The sequence below is a fragment of the Nipponia nippon genome, unplaced genomic scaffold (genome assembly GCF_047370975.1).
Source record: "Nipponia nippon isolate SJK-2023a ecotype South Korea unplaced genomic scaffold, ASM4737097v1 scaffold_10, whole genome shotgun sequence".
NCBI classification, from domain to species: Eukaryota; Metazoa; Chordata; class Aves; order Pelecaniformes; family Threskiornithidae; genus Nipponia; species Nipponia nippon.
The window spans coordinates 29,744,976-29,772,388 of record NW_028262291.1 but is presented as its reverse complement, the minus strand read 5'-3'; the positions used below and the strand labels follow the sequence as shown (position 1 = coordinate 29,772,388).

The window sequence follows — 27,413 nt, the reverse complement described above, 5'->3', positions numbered from 1 at the left end:
ATTAAGATTTGTCAGCAAAGGGCAAATTTGCCAATACAGGTCTGCCACCTCTGAAGTTACAACTTACAACAAGGTAGGAACCCACCTCCTCATGTGGCAACTGCAGTCTCCCAGTCCTACACAGCCATAACCACTGCCATTCATACAAGCCTCCCAGGTGGTACTTCAGCACATCCCAATTCAGAAATAAATTCCCTGACACACCTTTCCAAGTCTGATCTGAGCTAACCACAGGACCTGGAGAGTCCCCCTGCAGATCTGAGACACCGTGTTCATTACCAGTAGCTCCCACGTTGGCACAATTTGCTTCCCACAGTCGTCAGACATGTCACTGCTTGCTCAGGCCTTCCCAGGCAATCAGTGGGCCACCTCATCACCCTCATCCAAGCCTGGAAACAACTGCAAGATTAAACCTGTCATTTTGTATGCCTAAATTAGAGGCACAGAGAGGGGGCCAGCTATCCACATTTGTTACTTCATCTCGAGGCTTCTATTAATAGTATTTGGCACTTTCAGTCAAGGTTCTCTACACGATTTCAAAGCGTTATCAAATCGATCCACACACAACGTGCTTCTGCAGCTCACTTTTCATTACTACTATCCCACCTGTAACCACCCCAGCTCCATTCCTTTAAGGTGAACTTTTTTCAAATTTGGAGGCTCAATACACACCCTTAGGCACCAAAACCAGAATCAGCTGTGCAGCTAACACCTGTCTTGCAACACCTGATATTCACCCATTTTACAGGCTTAAATCTAAATTTGGCTGCTTGGAGTTGCACAAATGTGCACAGAAATTTTAGTGCCTAAGCAGATCACTTACCCTGTTCCTTCCACATCAGATCCCAAGATCACCAGATAGTTCCTGCACCTGGTAGAACCAGACCAGAAGAGTCCTGAACTGCAGGACTCGAGGAACCGACAGGTATTCACGGCAGCCAGGCCTCCCCAGGGAGAGGGGCCTTGCTGCAGCCCAATCCCACCTGGAAGTCAAAGGGCATGTCTGAGAGCGGCCCCTGCTTCCCATGCAGCATGAGGGGAAAGCCCACAGTTGTGTGACAAAGCTATGCCACCTCTGCCTTACTACTGAAGTGCAGATAATCCTTTCAGAAAGCCTGGTCTAAACGGCCCTGGCCAGCCTTGTCTGTCTTTTCAGGAAACAAGATGCATGACCAGCTGCTCCCAGCTCACAGAGAGTGAGTTTCATACTTGCACAAGCTCTTTCTGTTATTTTGAGGAAGTTACCACAAGCAGTTGTTTCCATATGTTAAAAGGACAACGCAAATCCTTGAAGGATCAGCCCAGCTTCAGCCCCCTGCAAACACTCTCCTCCATCCCATCGTTTGCATCCCTTTGGGACTGTCTACGCTTCAAAGCCACGCAGGAGGTACAGGAGGCAAACACTGTGGCCTGTACATCTAGGCAGCACGCTGTTAGAAAGCAACAGTAAATACACCCAGCGCAGTAATAATTTCCACCAAAATGGGTGCCAAAAGGGACAACCTAGTCACAGTGATAGTCCTGCCTGACCTGAGCTCACAGGCACTCTCCCTCCAGTTGCACTGTTCTACTACTGAGCCACTGCTGCTGGGTCGGAACTCCTGTGTCTATGCCTGCTTGCCCACCAGCAGACTTCTGCAGTCTGGCTTCACCTCAAAGAAAGAAAGGAAAAGAAAATTTCAAGGGAAAGCCATTTTTGACACCAGGCATCCCTCAAAGAGTTTTAACTGTAGGCCGAATGATGCTGCTACTCACCCCATCACCCTCCCCAGGCCAGCAAAATACTGGCCCATACTCATATGCTCATACCCCATACTCATATGCTCAAGAAATTAAAGAGTTTTCTGACTCCATCACCCCACCTCCTGCCTTCTAATACTACCCACATTCTCTTCTGGGCCCCAAAACTCATCATTCTCTGTAAACGCAGTTTATTTAAGCATGGAAATAAAGAAGCAAAGCATTTGAGACAATACATGCAACTCTCCAGCGCTCAAAAAGACCACCAAGGAGAGAAAACTGGTGTTACTGTACAGGGCTGCCCATATGTCCCAGTACCTATGGCATTAGGCAGGAGGCTACAGCCTGAGAAAATCACATCCAGCAAGAAGATGTGTCTGTTCCAGACTTCATGAGACTGGCCATCTTGGACCAGACAGTGTCTAGCCCTGGTTCCTGTTTCCATTTGCAGCCATAAGTGAAGGAGGAAAGTCAGAAAGAACAGTATCATAAACAAATGTATAGATAAAGTTTAAGAGCAGGGAAAGCAAATTGGATTCTTTCTCACCTCCTGTCAATCTCCCAGTCTCAAAATAGATATTCGCAGTTTTTAACCTACTTCAGCAGAGTTCTCTACCATGAACTTATCCACTATGTCTTTAAAAGCTTGGCATTCACAACATCTTTTGGCAAGGAACTCCACCAGTCTGGTACACGTTGCAAGAAGAACCATATTTCATTGCCTGTTTTAAATCTGACTTCTATTAGTTTCATTTGATGTGCCTTAGTTCTTGTACGGGAAGAGAGAGTGAATACACAATCCCCACCTACCATCTTTAGGTGGCTCATGATTTTGTAAGGAGCTAGGCTATCACCCCTAAGTCATCTGTGTTCCAAGGACAAGAGTCTTCACTTCCTCAGTTTATGGCTCTCCTGAAAGCCATTTCATATCTTTGATCAGCTCTGACGGTCTTCTGTGAGCCACCTTCCAGGTCCACTATAGCCTTCCTGAGATGAAAGAGGAAACCAAGACTACATACAGCTTTCAAGGAGTGGTCGCAGCAAGTGTTTACAGAGCAGAATAATATAGTCTTCAGTTTTGCTCAGCATTCTTTTTTCCCATTAATACCTTACACTCAATCTGTCTGCCTTTTTGACATCTAAGATCATTTAGAGACAGCAGGGAAGAGGTCACCCTGCTCAACAAAGTCACAGATAAGAACCCCTGCTGCTTTGCACTTGGAAACTCATCCCCCATTCTCTCCTCTCTGCTCCCCTATGGAAAGGGAAATCCTGTTCTTGAATCAACACTTTGATTTCAACTTCCCCCTTCCTCTCCATGCCTTTGTGAGCACTTATTCATGAACAAGAGCATCCTCAGAGGGGGTTCTTGCAGCACAATTATTCCATTCCACTCCAGAATGGCTACTTCAGTAAACATCCACATGCAGACAAGTTCTATTTTAAAAGCTTTCCCATGGGCCTGTGTATAACACAGTTAACGTTTGCATCTATTTAATTAACCAGCGGCATTCAGTCAGCATGAAAAGACAACATCCATCAGAGTTCATCTATCATCCACTGCACAATGTGCCTGCCCTTATCCCTCTCCTGCCTGGATGTGGGCATATTAATAATGTATATGCAAAGGCACGCGTTCCTGAGAAAGTGGTGGACACAGAAATCCCAGAGATACATAATCCATAAGGGTTCCTTTGGAAAGCCTTCCCTGGCACATCAAGTAATCAGTTACCATCTTGTCTGAGGAACAGCTACATAATCTTCTTTTGCCTTTAAAAAGATGCTTTTAGGACTCGACTTGAGACCCCAATACTCTTCAGTCCTGGCAATACACTGACACAGAGAGCTCCAAAATCAGGCCCACGTTTCACAACAGCACTGTGCTTTTCACATCCATCTCCCTATATTCTGCTCGCAGAGTTTTCAGCACTGCTGCACACACTCCAACGTGTTTTCCGTGCTGCAACACAGCAAAGTTGTTATCAATGCACTCCAGCATCCAATACGTGAAAATGCATCGTAGCTGGACATTGTCAGCGTCAGCATTTAAGAAATAGCCATCTATTTCTTACATAAGTGAAATTTGATACAGAGTGCCAAATCTCACAGCTGGCCCTGTTTGTACATCTCTCCTGCCGCCCCTGAGCCCCACCGCAAAAAAGCACGTTTAACCTCCAGGGACCAGCACACACGTTGTAGGCTCTAATCCACCAGCTGAACATGCTGTCTGATCTCCTGTTACTGCTGCAGAAAAATAAAGGCTTGAAGTTTTACATTTAGCTCTGCTGTGCTTCTTTTGGCACATTAAACACAGAACGCTAATTACAGTATACTATTCTACTTAAGGGGCTGTCAGCATTTCCACTGCAAAGCCTTCATTTTAGGGCTTTATAGCACAGCTGTGAAATATTAATTTTGCACTTGAGCTTGACATGCAAAGGTCTGGCTTTGGCACAGGTTCCTCTGCCTGTTTGTTTATTCGGGAGTTGGGGTTTTTGTTGTTGGTCTGGCAGGGGGAGAGCTGAAGACGGGTGGATGGAATTAACTGCAGGGCATGCTTGACTTACAAGAGCACACAAACGACAACACCACCCAGCTTCACAGTTGGTTTCTGTTCCTCACCTACATAATGCCTCCCCCTGGTTTTGTATGTGCACATAGAATATGCACTTTAAAAAACTTTTTCAAGAGGCTTTTCTATCCTCTCCCTCCTCTCCAACCAGAGCCTTCTCTCCCTCAGCATCCACTGCAAGCAAAGAGTACTGTCCTGACAAGCCTGGACACTGAAAATATTCCACCTGCAAAAGCAACAGTAGTAAGGTGAGCTCCAACACACAACCAACTCAGGATGCCTCTGCCTTGACAGAGCAGCCTCCATGTCTCCTGCAGTAAGCTTCACAAGCCCTGCTCACTGCCACCATTGCAGGCTCATACCAATTGCCTAACTGACCCTCTAGGAACTACTCCAAGCCCATCAAGCTGGTTTCATGCAATCCACCACACAGATCTGCTGCAACATTTCAAGGTGTTTCCAGCCAATGCTCAATTTGAAGCAGTATTCATGGGGTGAAAGGATTCAGAGCTACACCTGACTACTGAACAGGTCCTCACGTTTTAATTAATTTAAAAAAAAAAAAAAAAAAAAAAACAAACCCCACACCTGACCAGAACATCATCATCTGCAACAAGTAGTTGTCAATTCTGGACAACTGGATTTCAAGATAACCACTTTAAGAACATCAGGGAACGATCTCCCACAACACAAATTATGACTGATGCACCTTGGCACAAGAGTGGCAAGGGTAGAAACCGACCTGTCCAAAGGTTTTGCATCACAGAGTTATGGGAAGCATTACATTACATTCATAAACCTGCACAAAAGTGGAGGCAGGGGGGCGGTTCTTATGGAAATGCTGAGCCCCAGCTCTAATGGCTCTCCCAGGTGTCACTACAATGGTTGTGCAAGGGTGTGCACACACATTTATTAAAAATGATCCAGGCAGTTGAGAGAACAGGGAACAAAACAGGGATGGAGGTGGAAGAAAGGGAACGTGAGCAACCCAGGGTCCCTGCAGGCTGTCTTTCCACATGCGCCTGCACACAGCGTGCGTGCGTTTGTCCACCTCTCCACACAGCCTCTCTTGCCTGCTCTCCCCTCCTGGCCTCCCCACTGTGCTTTCAGTCTGATTCCAGCTGTCAGGACTGCATTCCTGTCCTGTCAGCCCCAGCTGTCGGGGTCTACGTGCTGAATCTGCACTCCGACTTCTTCTCCATGCACCTGGAGCAAGGCAGTCCCAGGGAGGCCATAAATACCATTGCACAGCCCTGGGGAAGTGGGTGGGAGGCTATTAAAAGCACCTTGACTGGCAACCCTAGTGAGGGCACTCAGAACTGACAGCAGCACACATCTGCAAGTATCCCTGTCACCTGCAAAAGAGGATACATAAAGGGTTAATTTCCTACCAGCTTCTGCAGCATGATCTAGCCATCATTAAATAATTACCTTCTGTTTCTTCACTTAACAACAGCCTTATCCCCCAACCTTCTCTTCCCTACCCCCACATCAAGGTCCAGTTTCTTCTAAAATATTGCAGGGATGAAGAAAGGCACATGTAACCTTATCAACCCTGGCTGAAGACATGGCAAGCAGCAACTTCTCCTTCTTCTCCCATTCAGCCATTCTCACTGTAAAAGCAGCCCCAACTCAGATTTTCATGAGATTTCATAAAACCTTCAGAATATCTCAGCTTCAGAGATACAAATGCGGTAAAGGGACAAGCAGTGGAGTACGTGTAAATTGCCCACTTTTGTGGGTGTTGCGATGATGCTATTTTGACTTTGGTGTGAGGTATTCTTTTTGTTGATGTAAGCAAAGTTTGTGAAGATCGTGTGTGAATGTATACTTTAAAAAAGAAAGAGCGACATCAAACAGGCTACCGGTTTGCTGGCACATAAAGAGTCAATCCTGATTTATTCCGGACTAAGCATCTGCACATGGAGTCAATCGGACCAGCTCCATGGGCAGGCGAGCCCTACGGGACACAACAGAGATGCATCCTGTGTGGGCAGGCTTCAAAGAAGCCATTCCTTGAGCTCTCAGGACCTGGAATTGTGCAGGATCGCTTCTTCACAAGGAACACATTTTTTCAATTTGCAAACGTGCATTACTTTTTCATAAGGAAAGAAAGCAGGCGAGATACAAGACTTTACGAAGGGGGTGCTTTTGCCCTCCCACACAGGCAATTTGTCAAGCTATTCCTTCTTTGTAGTAGAAAAAGGAACTAATTCACCTTCCCCTGCACGGAGAACTGTCTGTAAGAGGATTAGGTACAAGCGAGGACTTGCAACGCTCCCCCATCAATCTGTCCCAACAGTGGGGATCAAAGGAAGCAACTTTTGACTCTCTGGCAGTGTTATTCATTGGTCTCCTCCAAATCCATGCACAGGGCCTGAATATAGGCAAAGAAAGTGCTTCAGTAAGAAGAAGTAAAAAAAAAAAAAAAAAAAAGTAAATACAGCTCCCTTGGGCAGCGTTTCAGTTACTCATATAAGGGTTTGAAATCAAGCAGGAACAAACGGTTCTCTCAGCGTAAGGGTCACTGTTTATCATCGTTAATCATCACTTCCCAGATAGGAAAGGCTCTTTCCCCTCTGTTTCGCCCAGGCTTTAGCACTCACGAGAAGCAAGAGACAAGAGCAAGGAAAAGAGCCAAACAGGGACGTGGGCACGGGCTAGCACGCCTGCTCCCTCTGCGGCTCTGCCAAAGTCCCTCCCCACAGCCCTGGCCCCGAGCTGGGCCTGCTCCTAAATGCAAACAGCCAACGGTTAAAAGTCCACAGCTTTGTGTCAGAGATGGGCATCCACTCCAAGGAAACCGTAGCAGCTCCGCATATCTCCTGACTCCGGAGAAGTCAAACACACGGGCTGTAACACGGCATTTCTAACACCAATACCACCGTGGCGAGGAGCTCCATCCTAAATCACCTTCTGCTGAACTCTATAAACAACGCATACATTCAAACTAAACTTGGACACGGGGAAGACAGACTGAAAGAGAGGGCGCAGAAAGCCTTCCCTGCAGTTAACCCTGCCGAGGAGAGCCAGAGAAGTAAAGCCACATCTCAGCACTTCAAGAAAAGCACCACGTTACAATCCCCTTCATTTCTTCTCACTGGGGCTTATTTTTGGTATAAACGGATCCATGCCCTGTTTGACAAGGCTTGTGGGGAGAACTTGGTGGCTGACCTTGAGTCCAAGAGTAGAAACACACAAGCTAGAGCTATGCAGGGTAAAGAAAAGCCTTTTGATCAGCCTGCCTGAGGTGACACTCATAATTCAGTTGTGATTTCTTTATTCACGCGCAACGCCCCATGCCAAATCAATCTATTTTTATCCTTCACCACTGATTTGCACAGCAGTTCTGTCCTAAAAGTCATCGACTGCAACTTCTAAATTATGTCTCTGGATCTCGTCCCTACCTACCCAGCCCTCATCGCCATGAGGGCAACCACACAAGTTTTTTGGAGAATGGGACAGCTGTAAGTAGCGTATTGAAGTTCCCAGGAAAGATTTAAAGAGACTCTCTGTATGTAAAAGCTTCATCTTTTTATGCCCAGATTCCTTACACAGAGCAGGTATCTCTCCCCTCCACAGGAGGTCAGAGAACTCACCTTTCCCGGTGCCTGAAGGCTCCTGCCTGTAACACCTGAACCACTCCAGGACTAGGCTCCTTGTCCTCCCACGCATGCATCTGCCTAAGACTGCAGTGATGCTATGGGGGAAAGTACATACCCGCATCCTCAGGGGATCAGAAAATGGTTTTGTTGTAAACAGATTTAAATTATATTAAAAAACACTTATCAGCAATTTAAAAGATGCTAAGATTGGAATAAATACAACAGGAGGGACAGAGTGAGTACACAGCATTTAACACACAGACAACATCCCTACAGAAGGAGGCAGGTAGTAAAGAGATTAGCATTCATTCTTTCCCTAAACATTGTCTGGACCATTTAGTATTTGTTTCACAGTACTCACAAGAAGTCCCAACAAATATGAAGGCCTCCTGTGCTTACAGCAGGTAGCAACATGTACTCTCACACAGTTTGCAATCTATAACCAGATATAAGAGGACTAGCTGGCAAAAAAACAGGAACACTGAGGTAAAATGTCTTGATCATGGTCATGCAACAAATTAGCAGCAGAGCTGGGAATAACCTCACCTCTCTCCCAAGTTCTAGCAGCTATCTGCTGCATGGACCATGCAGCACCATTGCTGTATCTCACTCCTGCTTGAAGCTAGGGACAATATTTTTAAAGAATGCTTAAAAATGAATCAAAGGAAAGCACAAAAGACTTTTTTTTTTTTTTTTTTCCCAAAACCAGTCAGGATATACAGAAAGAGCTACCCAAGCATCCTGCCCACCTCCAGCCACCACTCACTGCCTAGCTCTTGGCAATCCCTTCCTGCACTCTTCCCTGCCCTCTGCCCTGAGGAATAAGCTTCTTACAGAAGAGCTTTCATCATCATCTGCCCTTCGTGCATCCTAGAATTAAGTAGCTCTTTGTATCTGTCAGTCAACATGCATATTGAGCACCCAAGAGATTTCTCCTGTCAGCCAGAAAGGAGACCATGTCCTCCAGGAGAAGTGATACATAGGAACGCAGGCCAAAGATTGAGAAAACAAACTTAAGAGAACAGCACAAGCACTGATTTCCATTGTCTCCTCAACAACCCTGCTGCCACCTCCTCCTGTTCCAGTACGGCTGTAAAGTCCTTCACTGGTAATACAGTGTCCCCATCACTGCACCTGCTGCTCTGCCACCGGCACGAGCAACTCCCGCAAGCCCTCATGTACTCACTCAGGTACGCACCGCTGGGCCATCTTTCTGCTTCAAAGATGCAAACTGGTACTACAGGAGAGGCAATCATCATTCACAGTCACGGCTATCTCGGATGCAGAACTTGGTTTAGTCTTTTCCAAACAGTTAAAATTTCTTGCAAGTTTTGTGTCCTAGACCCAGCACCCCAAAGACCTGAAAAACTCCCTCTGCAAGTCACCAGCAAGAAATAGCATCGATTCTCTCTCCCTTACACACACACACACACAGAGGAAACCGCCACTAGACAATAAACCGCACAGAAAGATAAAAGGTTATAAAGACAACTACAAAGCAATCCTAAACAAACTCATTAAATCATTCATTCAGCCCACTTTCCTTCTTCACATACTTCGCCCTTAAATCACTTCTTCCTGTGATTTTTTCCCAAGCACCTTTTCAGTTTCTTTTCCTGAAGGAAACAAAGTCTGTAAACAAGACGTACAATAGTCCAACATAAGCTGACTTATTTGAGGAGTTCATAAAAGGTGACTTAACAAAAAGAAAAAGGGAGCAGGCTGCCATCTAAGTGTCTTAAAACCCTGAAACAGGGGGAGTAATACTGGAAAAGCAGGTCTCCTCTAGCCTACATTTAGGCTCAGGAGCATGGGTAACCGGTAGAATTACCAAATATGAGAACTGAGGAAGTAAAATCACACTCGGAGGAAGCAATTTTTATCCACAGGCTTAAAAAACCCTTTGTTTTTGTTACCACCTAGCTCCTGTCATACTTCAAGAAAGCAAACCATTACAACTACCACCATTTCTTTACTGCCTTTGTTTAGAAATTCAGAAAGCCCTAGATCCAGGCACACAACCAAATCCTGTTCCTTCAACACTTCACAAAGTACTTCTGTTTTTACATGTTTAGTTCTTAGCAGAAATTCTGCTGTAAAAAGGAGAACACAAAAAAAGAGATCATGGAACTCCAGTCTTCAGCAAAGAGTCAATGCTCCCAAAGCATGATTTTCCAGTCAACAGTTTTAGATACATTCACCTACTCGGAAGCATTTAGCAGAATCTGTCTTGGTAAGAAATAACTTCGAGCAACACATGTAGTTCAGAAAGACCTGAACTACTAGTCCTAAGTACATTTCTACAGTTTAAACAAAGGATGTAAGAAGCAGACAAACACTTGAAGGACAAGCAGTAAGACTGAACAGCAAAGCAACGCTTAAGAGTCAGAACATCCCTGTTGACTGTCATTTGTACTGAACCACTATGCCCTCCTCAAACTGTATTTCATGTCCTCCAGCAAAAAGATAGCTATAAAGCTTCCACGCAGTTTCTGTCCACTCCCTGCTGTGGTGCACTGGCAGCTAGGTAGTGGGCAACAGCTGGATACAAGATTTACTCTCACCCCTGCACAGGAACTGGACCCTGCATGAAGCCAGGCTGCAATTCCCATCACCAACCAGAGAAGAGGTGTTGGATGAAACAGAGCTGATTGCCTGTCAGAGTCGTAAGAACGCAACTGATGATTTGGACTCTTAAAAAAAAAAGTTGCAGAAATAAATGATTGTAGAGAATTGTTCATGGAGCACTGAACCCTGAAAATGTTCCCACCTGTCCACAATCTTGCCTCTCTTCTTCTAATTGTATCAGTCTGTTTAAGAAAAGACATTACTTCCACCTGCCAACCTTGCCTCTCCTACATTCTTAGAACACCACAGGTTGATACCTGCAATAAAGCACGTAGGAGACAATATTGTGCAAGGATCTGTTTACAAATCATCCAAAGACAAACAAGCACTTTGAGTGTAAAGATGGAATTAACACCAGCCACAAGTAAAGACTAAAACTGGCTGCTCAGTGCTTATCAGCACTTTCTGCTATTTCTATAGAGGTCACTTCCTATATTTCTTTTGGGTGAGATAAAAATCTGTTAGTGACAGAAAGGACCACAGAAATCGGAACAATCTGCTACAGCAGCCAAGCTGACCAAGCAAAGACTTGCACTGAACAATCTCGTACAAAGAACCAGAAAGGTACTTAGAAATTGCAGAAGTTGGTTTGCTTCCAAGCACTGCCTGGAAGAAGTCCTACGCACAGTTCACATGGTTCAAAAGATGACGGCAGCATCCCGATGCACCTGTGAAGCACAGCCACACAGTGATGTCACTTCAAAATGCTGCTCCCTGCAATATGTCACAACATGATGACCAACTCAACTAGAAGCTCCGCATGTACCCAGATTACTTGTCTAACAGCTAGAGGACAGAAATGTCTGCCAGAAGGAGTTCAAGAAAACTCAGCAGCAGTTTTGGAGTCACAAGAATCCCACAGACTGTCACAGACCAAACCCCGTGGCTTTGAAGGACCAGGTCACTGCAAACTGAACTCTGTGGGGTTTCTGATGGATGTTCCACCACAAGAGAAAAGAGCTGGGCAACCGTCAATCAGAAAGCCAATGCTCCACACCCAAGTATCTTGCCGTTTATGCTCTTCTCTGAAGGCTAGCTGTATGGCATTTTGTTGCTGCTTTCAGTCACCTTCCCCAGCCTTTTCCACTCAAGATGGAGCACGGGGAAGTCTTCTTGAATCCGCTCTAAGGAAGGGAAGCCCTGGTGCTACCCCTTTCTCCTATTTATACCAACAACATTACTGCAACAGTTCAAACGTATTTTATATATAGCTCTGTGGCTTATTTCCAGGCAGAAGTAACTCAATGCCGGTGTACATATGTTTAGACCACAGCAATTGGAAAGAATGTCCCATAAACACTGTTAACTCTGCTGCTCCACTGTGACGAGAACAGGCTCTACCACTGCAGAAATACAAGCCGTGTTAGGAAAATTAAAAAAAAAAAAAAAAAAAAAAAAATCATCCACCCAGAAGCTAAGCAAGCCACTCGCCACCTGCACAGCACTGACAGACTTCCACTATAGCCCCAATAGATTTATAGCTGTAAGTTAACAGCCAGCTCTTGTCACATCGAGATATAGTGTCTGACTGCCAAGAGACCACATAGAGGTGACCAGGGTGTGTGCCAGCATAAGGGCAGACATGCAATACATACAGCATCTGCCAGTATCCACTTGCACTTTAAAGAAATCTTATAAACTTAAGGGCTGGACAAACAGAAGATAGTCAGAGTTGCACAGCTCTATTTGCAAACCCTGATTATACTGAAAATATCAGTAATGCTACTATATTTTAATTAGTCTGACTTTAGTCCAATACCCCTAAGCTCATGCACTGAAAAGAAACAAGGAGGGCAAGGTGCGAGAGCCATGGACCAACATCCAAAACGTATTTGCCCCGACGCTGGTTGCAGGGACCTCAGTGACATGTAGAGGAGAGAGGTGCCTGCCATAAACCCACAGGATGCTGATCCCAGTGCTAGGCCTAGGTTTTAACATGACCCCAGGTGAGCCAAACACCAGGCAGCAGCCCACAGGGAGACACAGTGTCTGCTACATTCCCTCTCCTAAAGGAGGGTGCTCCTGCTACCACATCTACCAGGTGATAACTACCATGCCTTTCACCAGACTGTCCCTCTCATGGGCTGCAAAGACAGCTCTGCCAGTCTTCCCAGAATACATTAAAACAACATTTCATCACATTTTTCTCTGCAACAGATAAATACTGGGGGGCAAGGGGGGGATTAACATGTTTTGGGGAAAAAAAAAAAAAATCTTCCCTTTTTTTATGTCCAAATCCAATGGGACTGGACTTTGAAGAGAAGGAAAGCATAATCAACACTTTGGAATTATCTAAAATGGCATGGCATCTTTGGTTATGTGATGTGGAAAAGTTAATGGCCACCATCTCAGGCCTCTGCAAAGACAGGCGTCTCCTGTCCTGGAGTATAAATAACCTAGCTTTATCCTTGTAGAAACCTGTTTATAACTTCAGGGATGAAACTGCCCTTCCTGAACGTGTCAGGTCAGCATCTTGCTTGGATTAGAGAAGGCTCTGTCAGGGAGCTGGGGAGAAAAGGGGAAAACAAGTCCACATTTTGTGGATGATGATGGGGGTACAAAAGAAAAATGGAATTTCTCTGGTTAACTGTTTAACTAGGGCATGGGAAACAGGGAAAGAGAAACAGCCTCTGTTCCAGGCTTCACAGGACTGGTTAACAAGATGCTCTGGGAATATGGATTAATGGACAAAGTGCAGCTGAGCTGGTCAAAACAACATGATAAAGACAACTGCATGATATACATAACTGTATGTGTGTGCATACCTTATATGTGAATTAAATGAATCATCATACCTAGACTCTGATCTTGCAATCAGCCACAGAGGCACTTATCTTTACATCCATTGGGTGAAATGGAACTACTCATGCTCATACTACCTCACACAAAATTAAGCACATGCTTAAGTACCCGCAGGAATGGTGCTAGAGTTTGCATTCAGTCTTCTTTTAAACCCTTCAAGGTCATCACGACTGTAAAAATGTTACATGGCGAGTTGTGCAAGACTTTGTGGACGTTACAGCTGTAACACAATACCAGTGTCACTTTATAAGCAGGGGAAAAGAGTGGGTTGTAAGTTACTGTACTAACAGGCACACTAAGAAAAGTAACATACACTCAACCAGAACAGAATATGTGCTTCCTATTAAACACACACACATGCAGAAAAATAGAAACATATTCATACAATCATCCAACCAGGCCCCAGCATTTAAGTATGCTCTACAATGCAAAATCCTGCTTGGCAACTGTTTACAGTACTTTCCTTTCTGGGGATCTGAGAAAAGCATCCAAACTAAATCACACTAGAGAGTGGGAAGGCAGGACGTGGGACAGAACCCAGGCAGCAGACCTGGAAGTAAAACTCTCTTCCAGAGGGACGGCCACGACGCATAGGCAGCGTTCCCTCTGCTGCCCAGAGGCAAGACCCCCTCCCTCGCAAGGGAAATCACCCACTTTGACATTTTATAATGGATTTTGCTTTTAAGCCCTTCCTTCTGCCCTAACTGCTTCCACAACTCAGCAGATCGCTGATGATTGACAGTTTTGCCATCTCCTCAGCACGAGAGCTTCCCAACTCGGCTAATCCCAAACGCTACACAAACATGCTTCAGGCCCACAACTCCCTTCCCCACAGCCCAGGGCAGGAACACCAGCTCCTCTCTGCCTGGAGAGTTACAGTATTGTTTATACAGCCTCCTCCCCTCCTCAGCCAGGGCTGCTGGCTAAGGCGGGCCAGGTTGCTCCTCCCAGTACAACAGGCCCTAAGTGCCAGAAAAAACGACCAGTAGAAAGAAGCAGTTTCTGTTGCTTGCCAACAAACCTTTAGGCAGTAGGTGATGAGTGTTCCCAATTGTTTTAAACCTCTGGAAAGCACTGACAGCAAAACTAAATGCCTTATCGCAGCAAGTGCTCTCCTCTTCCCACTGCAACATCATAGGGCTCTCCGCAGCAAGCAGTATTTCTCCAACCCCTGGTGACCTCAGAGTTCGCCAGGTGCCCTGTAAAACCCTTTTCTTTCACAAAAGAAAGAGGTAGATTTTCCTGAACTAACAAGACAATTCGGTTCCCTTGGCAGAGATGCAGAGCTGGAAGCTGCCCAGTGCCTCTCAAGCAACCACATCCTCTGCGACAGAGGACAGTGTTATTACGCAGGGCAACCTGGTGCTTTCTTCCAGCCTTGCTGGTCAGCCTGGAACGTTGCTCACCAGAGCTCCACCACGAAGGACCAGACACCGTCTGGAGACACAGACTGCAAGCATATTATATAGGGTTTGTCTAGACTGGAAGCTGGGTTTGTCTGTTTTTTCCAAAACCTGTGTTTAAATTAACCGGCATGGGCTTACCCAAGGGTACGGCCCCTGGGAAGAGCACCGGGAGAGCGGTGCCCAGAGGAGCCCTCCCCAGCGCGGCGGCCGCCCGCGGCTCCCTGCCGGGGGGTGAACGCAGCGCCGCGCACATGGCGCCCCGCGGCCGCCCGGGGGCGGGGCCAGGGCGCCCCGGAGCGCCCCGCCCCCCGCCCCCCATTGGCCGGGCGGCGTCTCCATGGCGACGGGCAGCCGCGGGCACCGCCCCTCCCGCGCCCGCGCGGCGGCAGCCGGCCCGGCCCGGGGCCGCCCCAGCCGGGAGGAGGCGGGCGAGGGAGCGGGGCGGCGGCGGCGCGGCGCCGGGCACGGCGGGAGGAGCGAGGGCAGAGGGCGCCGGCCCACCCCGCGAAGCTGCCAGCGAGCGGGCAGGCGAAGCCGTGCAACGGCAGCCTGGTGCTGCGTCCCACGCCGGCTCTCGCCTCCGCTCCAGCACACCTTGCAGGAGGCCGTAAGCCATTTTATTAACGGCCGTGTTTACATCCAGATGCTCCTGAGCAGAGACGTTCATTCCAAAGACCTGGAGTAGCTCCGATGCACAGCAGAGAGAGTTCAGGCGCTGCATCTTCCCCCACCACCACCACGCTCTGTTTTCCAGCAATGGCTCCATCAAAAAACTAATTGTCCCAGGTCTCGGACATAAAGGAAAAGCTTATTTGTAGCCCCGCTACAGAAAGCGGGCTGAGAACTTGGCAAAGCAAGCATCTGTAAGCCACCCACCACAACACTGATGTGGGAGACCAGAAGTTACAGCCAAAGCAGTCAGCGGCGAGGAAGCTGAAGGAAGACACCTCCAGCCCAGAGCACCCTACCCTCACCCTCCCCCGGCACCAGTTATTCGCACTGCTGATTGCATGCAAAATACATCTCAACAGCTTAGCTCGAGAAGCCTGCAGAGACAGGCACTGCAAACCAGGGATTATCAGGGAGATTATCCTCCCGGTGCAGGAGAAGGTGGAATCCCAATTCCAGCCTCAAAAGCAGCTCAGGGTTTTAGAAGCAACTACGTCCATTGAGGTACACCGCACATTCATCAGAAATATTTGTTAATGCACTTCCTTAAGAGCATTTTATGTCCTCTTGTCCCCATTCCCCTCCACCACCACTGCCATAGCGGGGTTCGGGGCGCAGGCTGGGCAAACACCCTCCAGCCAGCCCTCACGTTGAGGCAAGATACGCAGAACCACTTTTGCAGCCTGTCCGGCCATGATTCTGTCCAAGAAAACCAGGTGAGCTGGGACCAGATGGGCTTGAACAGACGAAGCAGATCCCAAATTTGTCAGTTCCAGTTTACAGTCAGCAATGCTTCTGGACCCAGCTGCTCGAGAAGAATGACACCCCAAAGCAGGGTTGAAACAACTGTGCTTGGGACCACTATATCTAGCTCAAAACTGGGAGATAAGCCAAACGTGAGGAGTTACGCAGCTGTTTTAAAGCCCTGGATGCTGGGACACTTTGCAGTAAGTGGATAAGTATCCTGTCTGTTTTACATTGAGAGAAAAAAAAAAAAAAAAAAGAGGCTCAGAGCCAGTCTGAAGAGCAGAGCACAGAACCCAAAACCATTAACCACATTTAAAAAAAAAAACAAACAAAAAAAACCAACCAGCTCTGTTTCAAGGTTCGCTCTACCTTTATACATTTCAGCAGCACAGAAGCATTGGTTAGGAGCGTGCGAAACATCACTCTTAGCCCAGACAAAGCTCTTGCAGAAAAGACAGTAATATTGATGCAATGTAACTGGCAAAAAGAAGTCCTTTTACTAGTATAGCCTGTTTCTTTGAGGGACAGGATCATTCAATAGACTCTTTTGATGCTGTGTCACCATTAAGACAGCTTGTTGTGGAAGCTCAGCTTGCAAATTGTTTCTAGCAGAGGCAACTGCTTGGTGAAGTACACCCTTACCCTCATGCCCACTCTGGATACCTCCGACACCATCCCCATCCTCTTACGGTCCAGATCACAGCCCCACAGCTGAAGCACAGAGCACAGCAAGTTCTGAGCACCGAGAGCAGTCCCCAAAGGAGGCAAGTCTTGCACACACCCCTTTCACCCTCAGTCCTATTCAATGTTTCGGCCACTCCAGCATCTAGATTGCGTTAGGGACTGTGCAACGAACTCAAGCTCCTTTGGTGCAAAGTCCTGGGCTGAGCAATGGTGCTGCTTTTTTTTTTTTTTTTTTTTTTTTAAATGAAAGCATCCCTAGTACAAACAAGACTTCAAAGGTAAGCGGCCCCTTACGTGCTACTCCAAAGGTGAGCAACCAATTTCAAAGCCCTTGGGTGAGCTCAAAGGCTACCGCTGTGGAGCATAAGAGACGTAGCTAACACTTCAGTACTGGCACGTCAAACAACTGTCCTATGCTGAGCCTGCCGGTCCACAGGGAAGGGTTTTTGAACAGGGAGCACTGTTTTTCACAGTGCCTACTTGGAAGAAAAACAGGAGCAGAGAGCTTTAGAAGTCTGTATCCTTGAATCCACTGACACTGACATAAAGTTGCTTTCTCCTTCTTTCAGAAACTCCTCCATCTGCCTGTTCTCAAGCCATTTGTTAATGTTGTGACTCTCTACTACTATGCAACCTCCAATAATCTACTTTCTTCCAGAGAAAGGAGTCTCTCTGGATCCATGATGGGGGAAGTTTCAGCCTAACTATGCAAAGTGTTTGGGAGATGCAGAAATTAAGGAACCATCACTGTAAGGAAGGAACGTCATTGTTCAAATTCCACCAGGTAAGAAATCTTGTATTAGTTGTTAAATCACATAAGCCTTCTTGATCAATTGTGAATTTTAACACTGTATTTGGGAGAACAAGCGGGACTGGCTTTTATTGCTATTGGCTTGGAAACACTGAATACAACAGACTTTTCTATAGTACTATTTTCAACCAGAGTTTCCCCACAGTAACTAACAACAGTACTGGTCTCCTGGGACACTAGCAAAATTACAAGGCTTACTGGGGTTTCCACAGCTCTAATTCATATGGTGCTTAATCTGCTTGAGCTTGTTGGAAAGTCATCATCACCAGAGCTACTGAAATCATTAGTGACAATGGAACCAAGTCAGCATTTACAACAGCACGGTTTGGGGACTTTTAAGCAAATAATCCTAAATGAACACACAGTCCTCACATGGGAGAGGTGAGAAACATCCCTGGTAATCTGCAAGAGACTGGGCTTTGTGGCTAAGGCTAAGATTTGGCTTCAGAGGATCAGGATTCAATTTCTAGGTCTGCCTCAGACTTCCTGTGGGAGTTTGAAGCCATGTCTGTATAGGAAAAGCATGTCCCATTCCTCCCCCACCTTTTTTTTTTTTTTTTTTTTTTAAGCTCCTCTGGGCTGGGTCTACCTTATCTCATGTCTGTCCAATGCTCACCAAAGCAAGGTAGAGATGGGATGCTCCTGCAGCCTATGGTCATACAAATACTAGCAGCAACTCACCTTTGCACTAATATTTTTGAAGACAGATCACACAGCACAGATCCACTGCTGGTTACAACAGCTGCAGGCCTCAGCCGTATTCTCCTTGCACAACATGCAGACATGCTCAGGGCAAGGCTAAGCAGCACTGTGGTGAAAGGAAATAGTGGGAGGTTTTTCTGAATTGCAGTAGCCACCCTTTGGTGGGTACAGCATCAGCAGAGCCTGCTCGGTTTCAGGCACAGGGACCAGCCCACATCTGGAGCTGGAAACCAGAGGGGAGAGCATGCTGCAACCCTGCTACGCATGTACAGAAGCCCTCGGAAACTTCCAGCTCTGTGGAGGCAGGTACATCAGACACAAACAGAAGCCTGAAGTGACTGAAACTGGGCTTGGTGCTAGTTAATTATTCAGACCTTAGCTGGGATCACTCAGCACTAATATCAGGGCTTCATTCTGCTAAGCACTGTTTGAGCACCATGTAAACGCCACTCCCTGCCCCAAACATCAAGACAAGAGACCTTTTAAAAAAGCCAAAGACTAGCTAGTACATGGTGTTTGCTTTCACCCTCACAGCAAAAATTGTACTGAGGCTAATCAAGCAACTTGCTCCTAAGACCTGATCAACGGGAAGCAAACTATCTTCTCAGCTTACCCAGGCCACCAAAATGCTGACCACCACTTCCTCAGCTGCAAATAGAGGTGATGCCCTGCAGTTGCTTTCCACTAGACACAGAGGAGAATGAAAAAAATACACAAGTCATTTTACAGGCACTTGCAGACCCTTGATGGTACAAAAGCAGATAGTGGTCCAACCTGGCCTGCCTCCCAACCATCACTTCAACTGTTCTGCCCTCCTGAAACAAACGAGGTGATACACCACAGGTAGTGCCAAGCACACAGCTAGTCAAACAGATGGTACACTTTGGAGAAGGTCTCTTTGCACTGTGTCTGTGGATGCCTTTCTCCATCAGCCTTCCCTGCACCACAGTGAACAACAGCTCTGACCGGCAAGCACCAAATGTGCCACTTGCAACACCTCTGACCAGCCCTGACCTCTGCCATCTTACCATCCCAGCCAGGTCTTTGGCAAAACACTACATGCTTCACAGCCCACTGCAGAACAACAGCCCACAAGCAAAAAGGGGTCATCAGTCTATATGTGTACGGTTTATCCAACACAGCAGAGACAGAGTAAAACCTGCTTATGAGTCTCTCCAGCCAGGTTAGCTAAGTCCCACGTGCCTTCTCGGAATACGCAGCTCATCTGAAGGAGGTGAAGAACAACATGCAAGCCAAGACCTCAGCAGATCTAAAAGACCATCCAGGAAAGCAGCATGTGACCACCCAAGGGAAGCAATAACCATTTAAACTCACTCAGCAAATGACCTAGTTTGTGTAATTTATGCTGACTGCACCCCAGCTGTTAGCACATCATCGCTCCCACCCCCCTGGCCCCTGCCATGGAGGGGTCTTCCTGCGGTCTTTCATGGTAAAGACAGCACATTATTTAGGGGTGGACAGAAGGGTGGATCTTTCCAGCAATCTTGTCTCGAGATTGGCAAGAAGGGTCACAGTGGTTCAGACACTGTTGCAGGCTACAAAACCAAATATGTTGAATTGCTATATGCTTTTATATCCACCCTACTTCAAGAACCAGAAGCAATTGGTGCTGCAGTCCACCAGCAGAAAAAATATGGCTTTGATATGCCCTGTGGCTATAAGTCACATTTAACACTCATGTTCAGCTCCAATTCAGGCCACGAGAGCTAGCCAGATCACCCTGTAATTTCAGGACAAGGCATAACATGCATAGAGCGAAAAATGGAGTGAGGAAAACCTGTGTGTGAAATATTGTTAACACAGGGTCATCTTGAGCACCATGTATTTGAGAATGAAGGAGAAGGGACCAGAGCAGCCCAGGAGGGAAGGATTCAGCCCCTGAGCTATGACACTTTCAGTTGTTCCACTGACTCTATCCACAGATACAGACATGCCACTGAAATGCAGGTATGGCTATGGAGAAGCTAACCAGCCTTTGTCCTCTGCTTTAAGAGACACTTTTATAAGCCTGACCAGAGACAGACGTGAAATCCCTTCTATCTCTGGACAGCAGCCCCTAAGCTGTTGAAGCGATTGTGTGTGTTTAGACTGAGTGGTGCAGAGCTGCAAGAGAGAGGCCTAGCTATCAACCAGGGCCAAGCAACATTCATGGATATTAGCTTTGAAGCAGAACAGGCGCAGCAGCAGAAGGCCAGACCAGGGTTAGATGCATCCTCTCAACTGTGCCACTGGCTGCGCTGGTCCCAGAGCTGGTGGGCTGAGCACTGCTCAGACTCCAGTGGAGTGGAAAAGGGGAATAGGGCAATACTGCACTGAACAAGCTCCTCAAAAGCACCATCATTATGTAAAAGACCCTTCCAAATCCTGCCAAAACAAAAGTTTATGACAGCATCAGACAGGCTGCTCTCTACCTCACCCACACAGCCAGGCTGCTCAGCCCCGCATCCAGCTCCCTGGGAAATGCTGCCCACAAGGAACCCAGCAGGCTCTGCGGCTGCAGGACCAAGTTGTTCCCCAAGACTTACAAAGAATCCCACTCTGCAACAAGCCTCAGCTGCACCTTAAATGATTTAATAAGAGGTGACGATTTTTGAAGCATTTATATCAGTGAATCAAACTTGTGTGGATTTTGGTTCTGTTCCAGTTCAGGTTCAGCAATTCTCAGATGATCCAACTAAGACCAGCAGCGGTCTAAACTGATTCCTGTTGGAAGCTACAATATTTTCAAGCAAAAAGGCCTATGTACTGAAGGCAGGAAGCTGCAGCCAAGCCAGAAACATTACTCCGCTCTCCTGTGTCCAGGACAGCTTGTGGTCCTAGCCGAGCCCTGCAGCTTCTCAGGGGATTCAGGAGCTGGAGAACTGTGCTGGGAATGCGAGGGGCATGACAAGGCACGAGGGGTCTCAAGCTTCCATGGATCTCTTTCCCTCTGAAATCCGTGCCTGTGCACGTCCTGCTCACCAGCAGGACACAGAGGCAGGCGTACGTGTTTCTGCTGCCCTAACTGGAGAGCCACCAAGAGGCTGATGGGAGCCCAGAGGCTGGCAGTTAAGAACAGACCATGCCTCACCAAAGGAGGACAGGAAACCCTGTCCCACTAGGAGCAACTTAGTCAGGGATCATTTTCAGAACAAAAGTTCTCAAAAAGGTTTTGCAGAGCCACCCAGTCCAACCCAGCATCATGGAGCGGGAACAGGCACTCCAGCTGCACATGCTTGCACGACACTCGGTGGGGGGAGACCACTATACAACAGTCCCTGTGCCAAAAGGCTTCCTGCTGAGAAACGTCAGGTTTTAGTCAAAGCACTCTTTTAAACTGGCAACTTGAAATATTTCTCGCGTAGAAAAAACAGGAGAGATCAAAGAAACAAGCAGCAAATTCCAAATGTGTTTCTCTGACTCACTGGCTTACCGTTTTAGGGAAAAGCCTGTAGCAGGTTTTGTAGCAATTTGTTTCTACATTGACATTCATAATCTGGCTTGACTGAGGATACCCCCATACACACACCCTAAAACAGGCACAGCTACATCAGTTAAAAAGATGCTTTCGTTTACAGAAGTCGAGCTTAACAACATGCACAGCCCCTGCAGGAGCTGTACCTGCTCAGGGACATTACTTCTGTGGGCAGAGAGAGATTCGTGTAGCCAAGTTCCAGGGTACTACAGCAACCAGGGCATTTTAGCAATGGGAGATGGCTCAACCCTTAGCTTCCCCCACTGTCCTGCTACTACCGCTCATTCAGGGTGATCGATGTTGCTTCAAAGGCACTCAGTGCCCAGTTTTTAACTCCGTGTCTCTACTGGAATCACAAGCACGGTGACCAGATGCACGGCTGGGTTTCTGGTAGGGCTACTAATCCTCTAGAAATTGAACTCAGGCCAACCACCTTATCTGAGGAAATTTTAGCTTCCAGCCACCACGCTGACATGCTACAATCCCAACAATCAACAGGCCTCGACTTAAGTCACTGTACTCTGGGTCTATATTGGCTCAACACAAAAAACAGAGATCTGGAGAGGACAGGAAAAGTGGATTCAAGCCATGAACATCAGAAGACACACACAAAAAAAGTCTAAACACAGAGCTCATTACACAGTGACAAAAATCAGGACTCCCACAAAACAAAAGTTGTTTTCAAAAAGCAGCACCAAAACTGACTACTACATCCAATTTGTCAACAAGCTTTACTTAAAGAGCTCTTGTTCCTTCCCCTTATTTATTTTTTTTAAATATGCATGATTATGTATTGGTTCCTTAGTTTTACTCCTGTAGAGATCTCCTGGGGCTGCACAGTAAAACCATGCATTAACCATAGGCAAGGAATAAATCCTAATAAAAGTCACAAAACAAGTTCTCTCTTGTACAGCTCCCAAGTAACACATTGCATGTCCTGCACAGCCCTCATGCAAAATATCTGTACTTACCCACACTCCCCCTTCCAGAGCAATGCACAAACAGGTCTCTGCAGAGCCAGCCTCCCACAGCCTGCCCACGTCCAGCCCAGCATTACACAGCTGCTTCACTGAAAGGAGCCAATTTTCACAGGGCATCTCTTCAGCATGACGAGCTGCCCAAGGGGTCTGTGCCTCACCACTGGGACAGCCTGGCAAGCCTCACACTGCCAAAGGGTTGGTTAAGAAAGAGCAGGGACACCAGGGACACTTTCCACTGGAGGGGAAAATCACAGCTCATGGATGTCAAGGCAGGGCCACTGAGGGTGCTTGTCCATCTTAAATTGAGCAGCTAGTTACAATAAAAGCTCAAGGGACTCAGAGGAACCACAGGGCTGTTGAGGGCTTGCTCTTCACCTACATCTGCACGTACAAAGCACAATATCACCTTTCAGGCACTAATCTAGGGCAACAGTCCTCCTCCATAATGTGTAACAAAGCAGCATTTAGCAGAGATGACCAGCCAAAGCTATCAGCTTCACAGGCCCTTCCACACTTCCATGAGTCACATGCAGTCATTTGGAGCAGTCATTTCTCAAAAAGTCCAAGAGACAAAGATGCCTGAAAAACCCCTCCCTGCAGGTCAGCAAAGATCCTTTAGGAGCAATGTCTATGATGCTCAATTTCAGTCCCAAGGGATTTACACTCACACCAAATAGCGGACTGAGAGGATCTGCTTCCTGCTATTTTAGAAAAGTAGAGCTGCTTCTCACCTTGGAAGGCAGAGAAGCACACACATAGCAGAGGGAGCATCTCCACAGATATTCCACATATGTTAGATCTTTGGTAAGGGGCCCACCCCTTTTTGCCTTGCCCACTCCAGCTGTCCCACTGAAGGCAGGCCATAACTCATTTGAGGGAAATTCACTTTAGGAAACCAACACCGCCAGCTAACTCCTCATCATGACAAATTGCTTCTACCAGCAAACTCCCCAGAATTTCCTTTGCATCTCACTGATTAACTGCTCTTACTAATAAAATACACAAAATCCAGCCCTCAAACCCTAATTTGATGGTGTGGAATGAATCCATGATATCCCCAGGGGATCAGACAGCCCTGGCTGCACACTGGGAGACAGCACAAGGGATACAATGGAGCTCTTCCAAAAGTCACGTGCAAGGAAAACAAAATGAAACGGGTACCAGAGAAGACCCAGGTGTATGTAGCAGCAGGTCCCAGCTCTGAAAAGGAGCGTGCAGACCTCAGCTCCTATTCACAGAGCCAGAATCCAATGCCCGCTGTATGTGGTGGCACAGGTGGCTCTTTCAACAGAGGTCTCTGCAGAATACAGATCAACAAACCACTCTTCAGCAAGAGCTACAAAGCACGTTTCACTGGCAGTCCACAGACTGCATTAAACGCAGCACATGCATGCACATGCACACACCGAGGTCATGCACAAACACCAAGGACTCTCCTCTAGACAACTCTGAGGAAGCCAAGCAGGCTTTTCTCTTGCTTGGCAAGAGAAAAAAAATCTTTCGGTTGTGTTCCTTGGTACTGAACAGCCATCTCAGGGAAACTCCAACCTGAACCAGAGTTCTGAGAACACCATTTCATGCTGGGGACAGGCCATTTAGATAAGGTGTCATTTATTTCCCCTGAAGTTTTACACACACTCTTCACTCCAAGAGACAAATTCTGACACACTACTGTTTTGAGACAAATGAATGTACTTTGCAGTCATGGATTACAAGCATTTCTTATTTATTAGTGAATCTTCACAAGCGGGGAGGGATTAAGTTTTCTATTTATGGAGAGAGCAAGCTACGCAAAGGCTGAGCGATTTGCCCGGGGTTACAAGTGAACCAGTGGCAGGGACAGAACAAGGTGCCCTGACTCAGAGGCACCTGCTGTCAGCACAAGGCAATGCCACCCAGCTCCTGTTCTCCCCACAGCCGAGCTTAAGTCATCCTCCTCTCCTCATGACACCAGTCAATTGCCAGTGAGTGACTGTCTGTCAGGAATTCTCCACAACACCAAGAAGAATGATAGATTTTTAAGGTAGAAGCAATTATACCCCAGACAAGACATTCCCCAAGGGAAGAGGGTCTGAGGCACACACAGGAGGAACATGGAGGAAAGAGCACCGAGGCCTGTGGAACGCAGACCCCATCTGAACAGTCACCTCTGAGACACATCTCGCATCCTCCATCTTTCAGACCATCCTACCCTTCCTCACGTGCTCACAGAACACTCCTTTGCAGGGCTGAGAGCAATTGCTTACGCAGAAGAACAGGTCTGTGTGTGTCGTTAGCTGCTGGTAATGCAGGTTAGCAGCTGGGAATACGGAGGAAGAGGCAGCATTATATTTCTCCTGTCAGTCATCTGTAACAACTCCACACACCACAGTGTAGGAAATCCCAAAAGCTTTCTGACACAGACGGGGTACATACCACACAAGCAAAAAGAGCATGTTTCAGAAGAGGGACCCGGGCTTTAGCAAGGATCTGCAGCACAGTAAAGATCCCAACTAAAAGACAGACTACAGACACGTATCAGTTGCTCTGCATCACTCTACAGTTACACCAGGTCTCCCAAAGCAGTATTGATAGTACAAATGGGACCTTAAGCAACAAAGTTAAAGCATGCTGGCCACACCACACAGCACTCACCTTGGTGCCTATATCTTCACGCTTGTTCCCAGGCTTGCTTCTCCTCAGCTTAATGGAAGGGGAGCGAAGTAGATTTTTGATCCGACTCGTTATTGTAGACCCTTCGACCGACATCATCTCCAGCTGCCAAGAGAGTATTCACCTCACACACAAACTGTGCCTGGGGAACGAGCCCAGGTTTGAGGCAGAAATGCCGATGTGCTCAGCTTTGCTTACACTCGTTCACATATCTCTCAGCAATTCTGCTCGGGAACTCCACTCCTGTTACACTGCAAAGCTATTCACAGAGGCTGGCAGACTTTCCTTTTGCAGATTCCAGAGGATCAAATCAGCAGTAATCTAAACTGAAAGATGCACCCGTGGGTCAATACAACATTCGCAATAAATTCTAGCCTCATACTTTGCAAGAAAAGCCAAATGCAAGAGTTTATGATAAGGATGGGTGCAGTATTACTTATTCTCAGAGGCTTCCACAAAAATTATCATCCCTTTAGTATCCATTAGCACATCTAAACCAATTCCCAGATCCAAAATTTAGGTGTCTTACACTTCAGTATCATCTTATGACAAAGACAAAAATTTCCACCGTTGCAGTCCATTAACGGGGTCCATCCAGCCCCTTGCTTTTGCTCCATACACATCCATTCCACCTTAGGCTTCACAGTCTGGAAAGCACAATGCTGTACTTGACTATTAAACACCAAGTCGCAGAAGCACACCGAGAATAAACACGAGGGAGTTTTTAACTCCCACAAATTTAGCTCTGCTTTAAGTACACACACATAAAGTGTGCGGTATCTGATGATAAAGGCATATAATATTTCACATCCCGGCACCCCCTATTTATAAAGGGGATCAACGAGGAACTGTAGCTGCTGCCAACGATTACAGACACCCCGCCACCCCACCCCACCCCCGCCAAAACCTTCACCTTTCCCGAAGCCCCGGCGGTGGCCGGAGAGAAGGGGGGGAAGAGGGATCCAGTCAAAGCCTGCAGTAAGTTACCCTGCCGGCTTCCGTGCGAAATGGGGGCGGGGGGAAGAGAGAGCGAGAAAGGGAGAAGGGGAGAGAGCGGAGAGGAAGAGAGAAACGTCCAAGCCAGCACAACCGCCAGCCCCTCTCCCTACGGCGGCAGCGCTGCGGGCTGAGGGGACGCGTCTCCCCCCCCGCGCCTAACCCGCCGGCTTCAGCCTCTCCTACCTGGTGCCCAGGAGCGGCTCTGCCGGCGAGGCCGGCGACCACGGTGCCCCGCAGCGCCTGCCCATGCAGCCGGCCCCCCCCGAGGAGGGGCCGCGGCGCGGGCCGCCCCCGCGGGCGGGGCGGGGGCCGCTCCCTCAGAGGCGGCGGCGGTGAGGGGGCGGCTCCGCAGTCTCAGGTCTCGGCCAGACGCGGGGGGCCGAGGCCGCCCGCCGAGCCCCGCGCCGGCCCCGGGAGCCCAGGGGCGAGCGCCCGCCCGCGCCGCCCAGCCGCTCCCCCCGGCGGCCGCAGCGCCGCCCGCATCCCCGGCCCGGCCGCGCTACGGCAGCCCGCGCGGCTCAAAACGCGGCGCGGCGCGGAGCTGGGGGGCGGCGGAGGGAGATGGGGCGGCGCGCGGTCGGCGGAGGGATCGCGGCGCGGCCGTGGCCGTTAACGGGTGGCGGAGTGGGGCCTGGCGCCGGTCAGGCCCCGGCGCGCTGTGACGGGGGCACCGGGAAGCGCATCTCCCACCCGAGAGACGAGCGGGACCGAGAGATCAGCTCCGCCGGGCCCGCCGCCCCTCGGGACCCGTGGTTGTGTCGTCCCCCTCCAGCGGCCCCGTCGCCGTGGCCGGTCTGCCCCAGGCGCCTGGCCGGCCAGTTGGGCTTGGTGCCACAGCCTGCCTGTGCTGACAGGACCCCTCTGGGGAAGCGACAGGGCAGGGGGCGGTGGGACTGCGTGGCCCTGCTGCTCTGGGGTGGGAGAAGGGACGGAGAGTGTTG

General features: G+C 48.1%; 1 protein-coding gene across 9 annotated transcripts in view; it reads right to left on the bottom strand.

Annotated features, from left to right (window-relative positions):
* Window positions 1–26,785, bottom strand: part of MAPKBP1 (mitogen-activated protein kinase binding protein 1) — a 103,959-nt gene extending 77,174 nt beyond the window's left edge. For 4 of the 9 annotated variants that reach the window (XM_087746287.1, XM_087746290.1, XM_087746286.1 and 1 more), the window contains exons 1-2: window positions 26,656–26,785; window positions 25,456–25,799 (exon numbers count right to left, since the gene is read on the bottom strand). In XM_087746287.1, coding sequence (XP_087602413.1) covers window positions 25,456–25,572 — 117 coding nt within the window. In that variant the 5' untranslated portion in view covers window positions 25,573–25,799; window positions 26,656–26,785. Of the gene's footprint in view, window positions 1–25,455; window positions 25,800–26,386; window positions 26,402–26,655 lie in introns of those variants that run through there. The other 5 variants (XM_087746284.1, XM_087746285.1, XM_087746283.1 and 2 more) reach the window with 5 other exon arrangements.
* Between the last annotated feature and the right edge of the window lie 628 nt (window positions 26,786–27,413).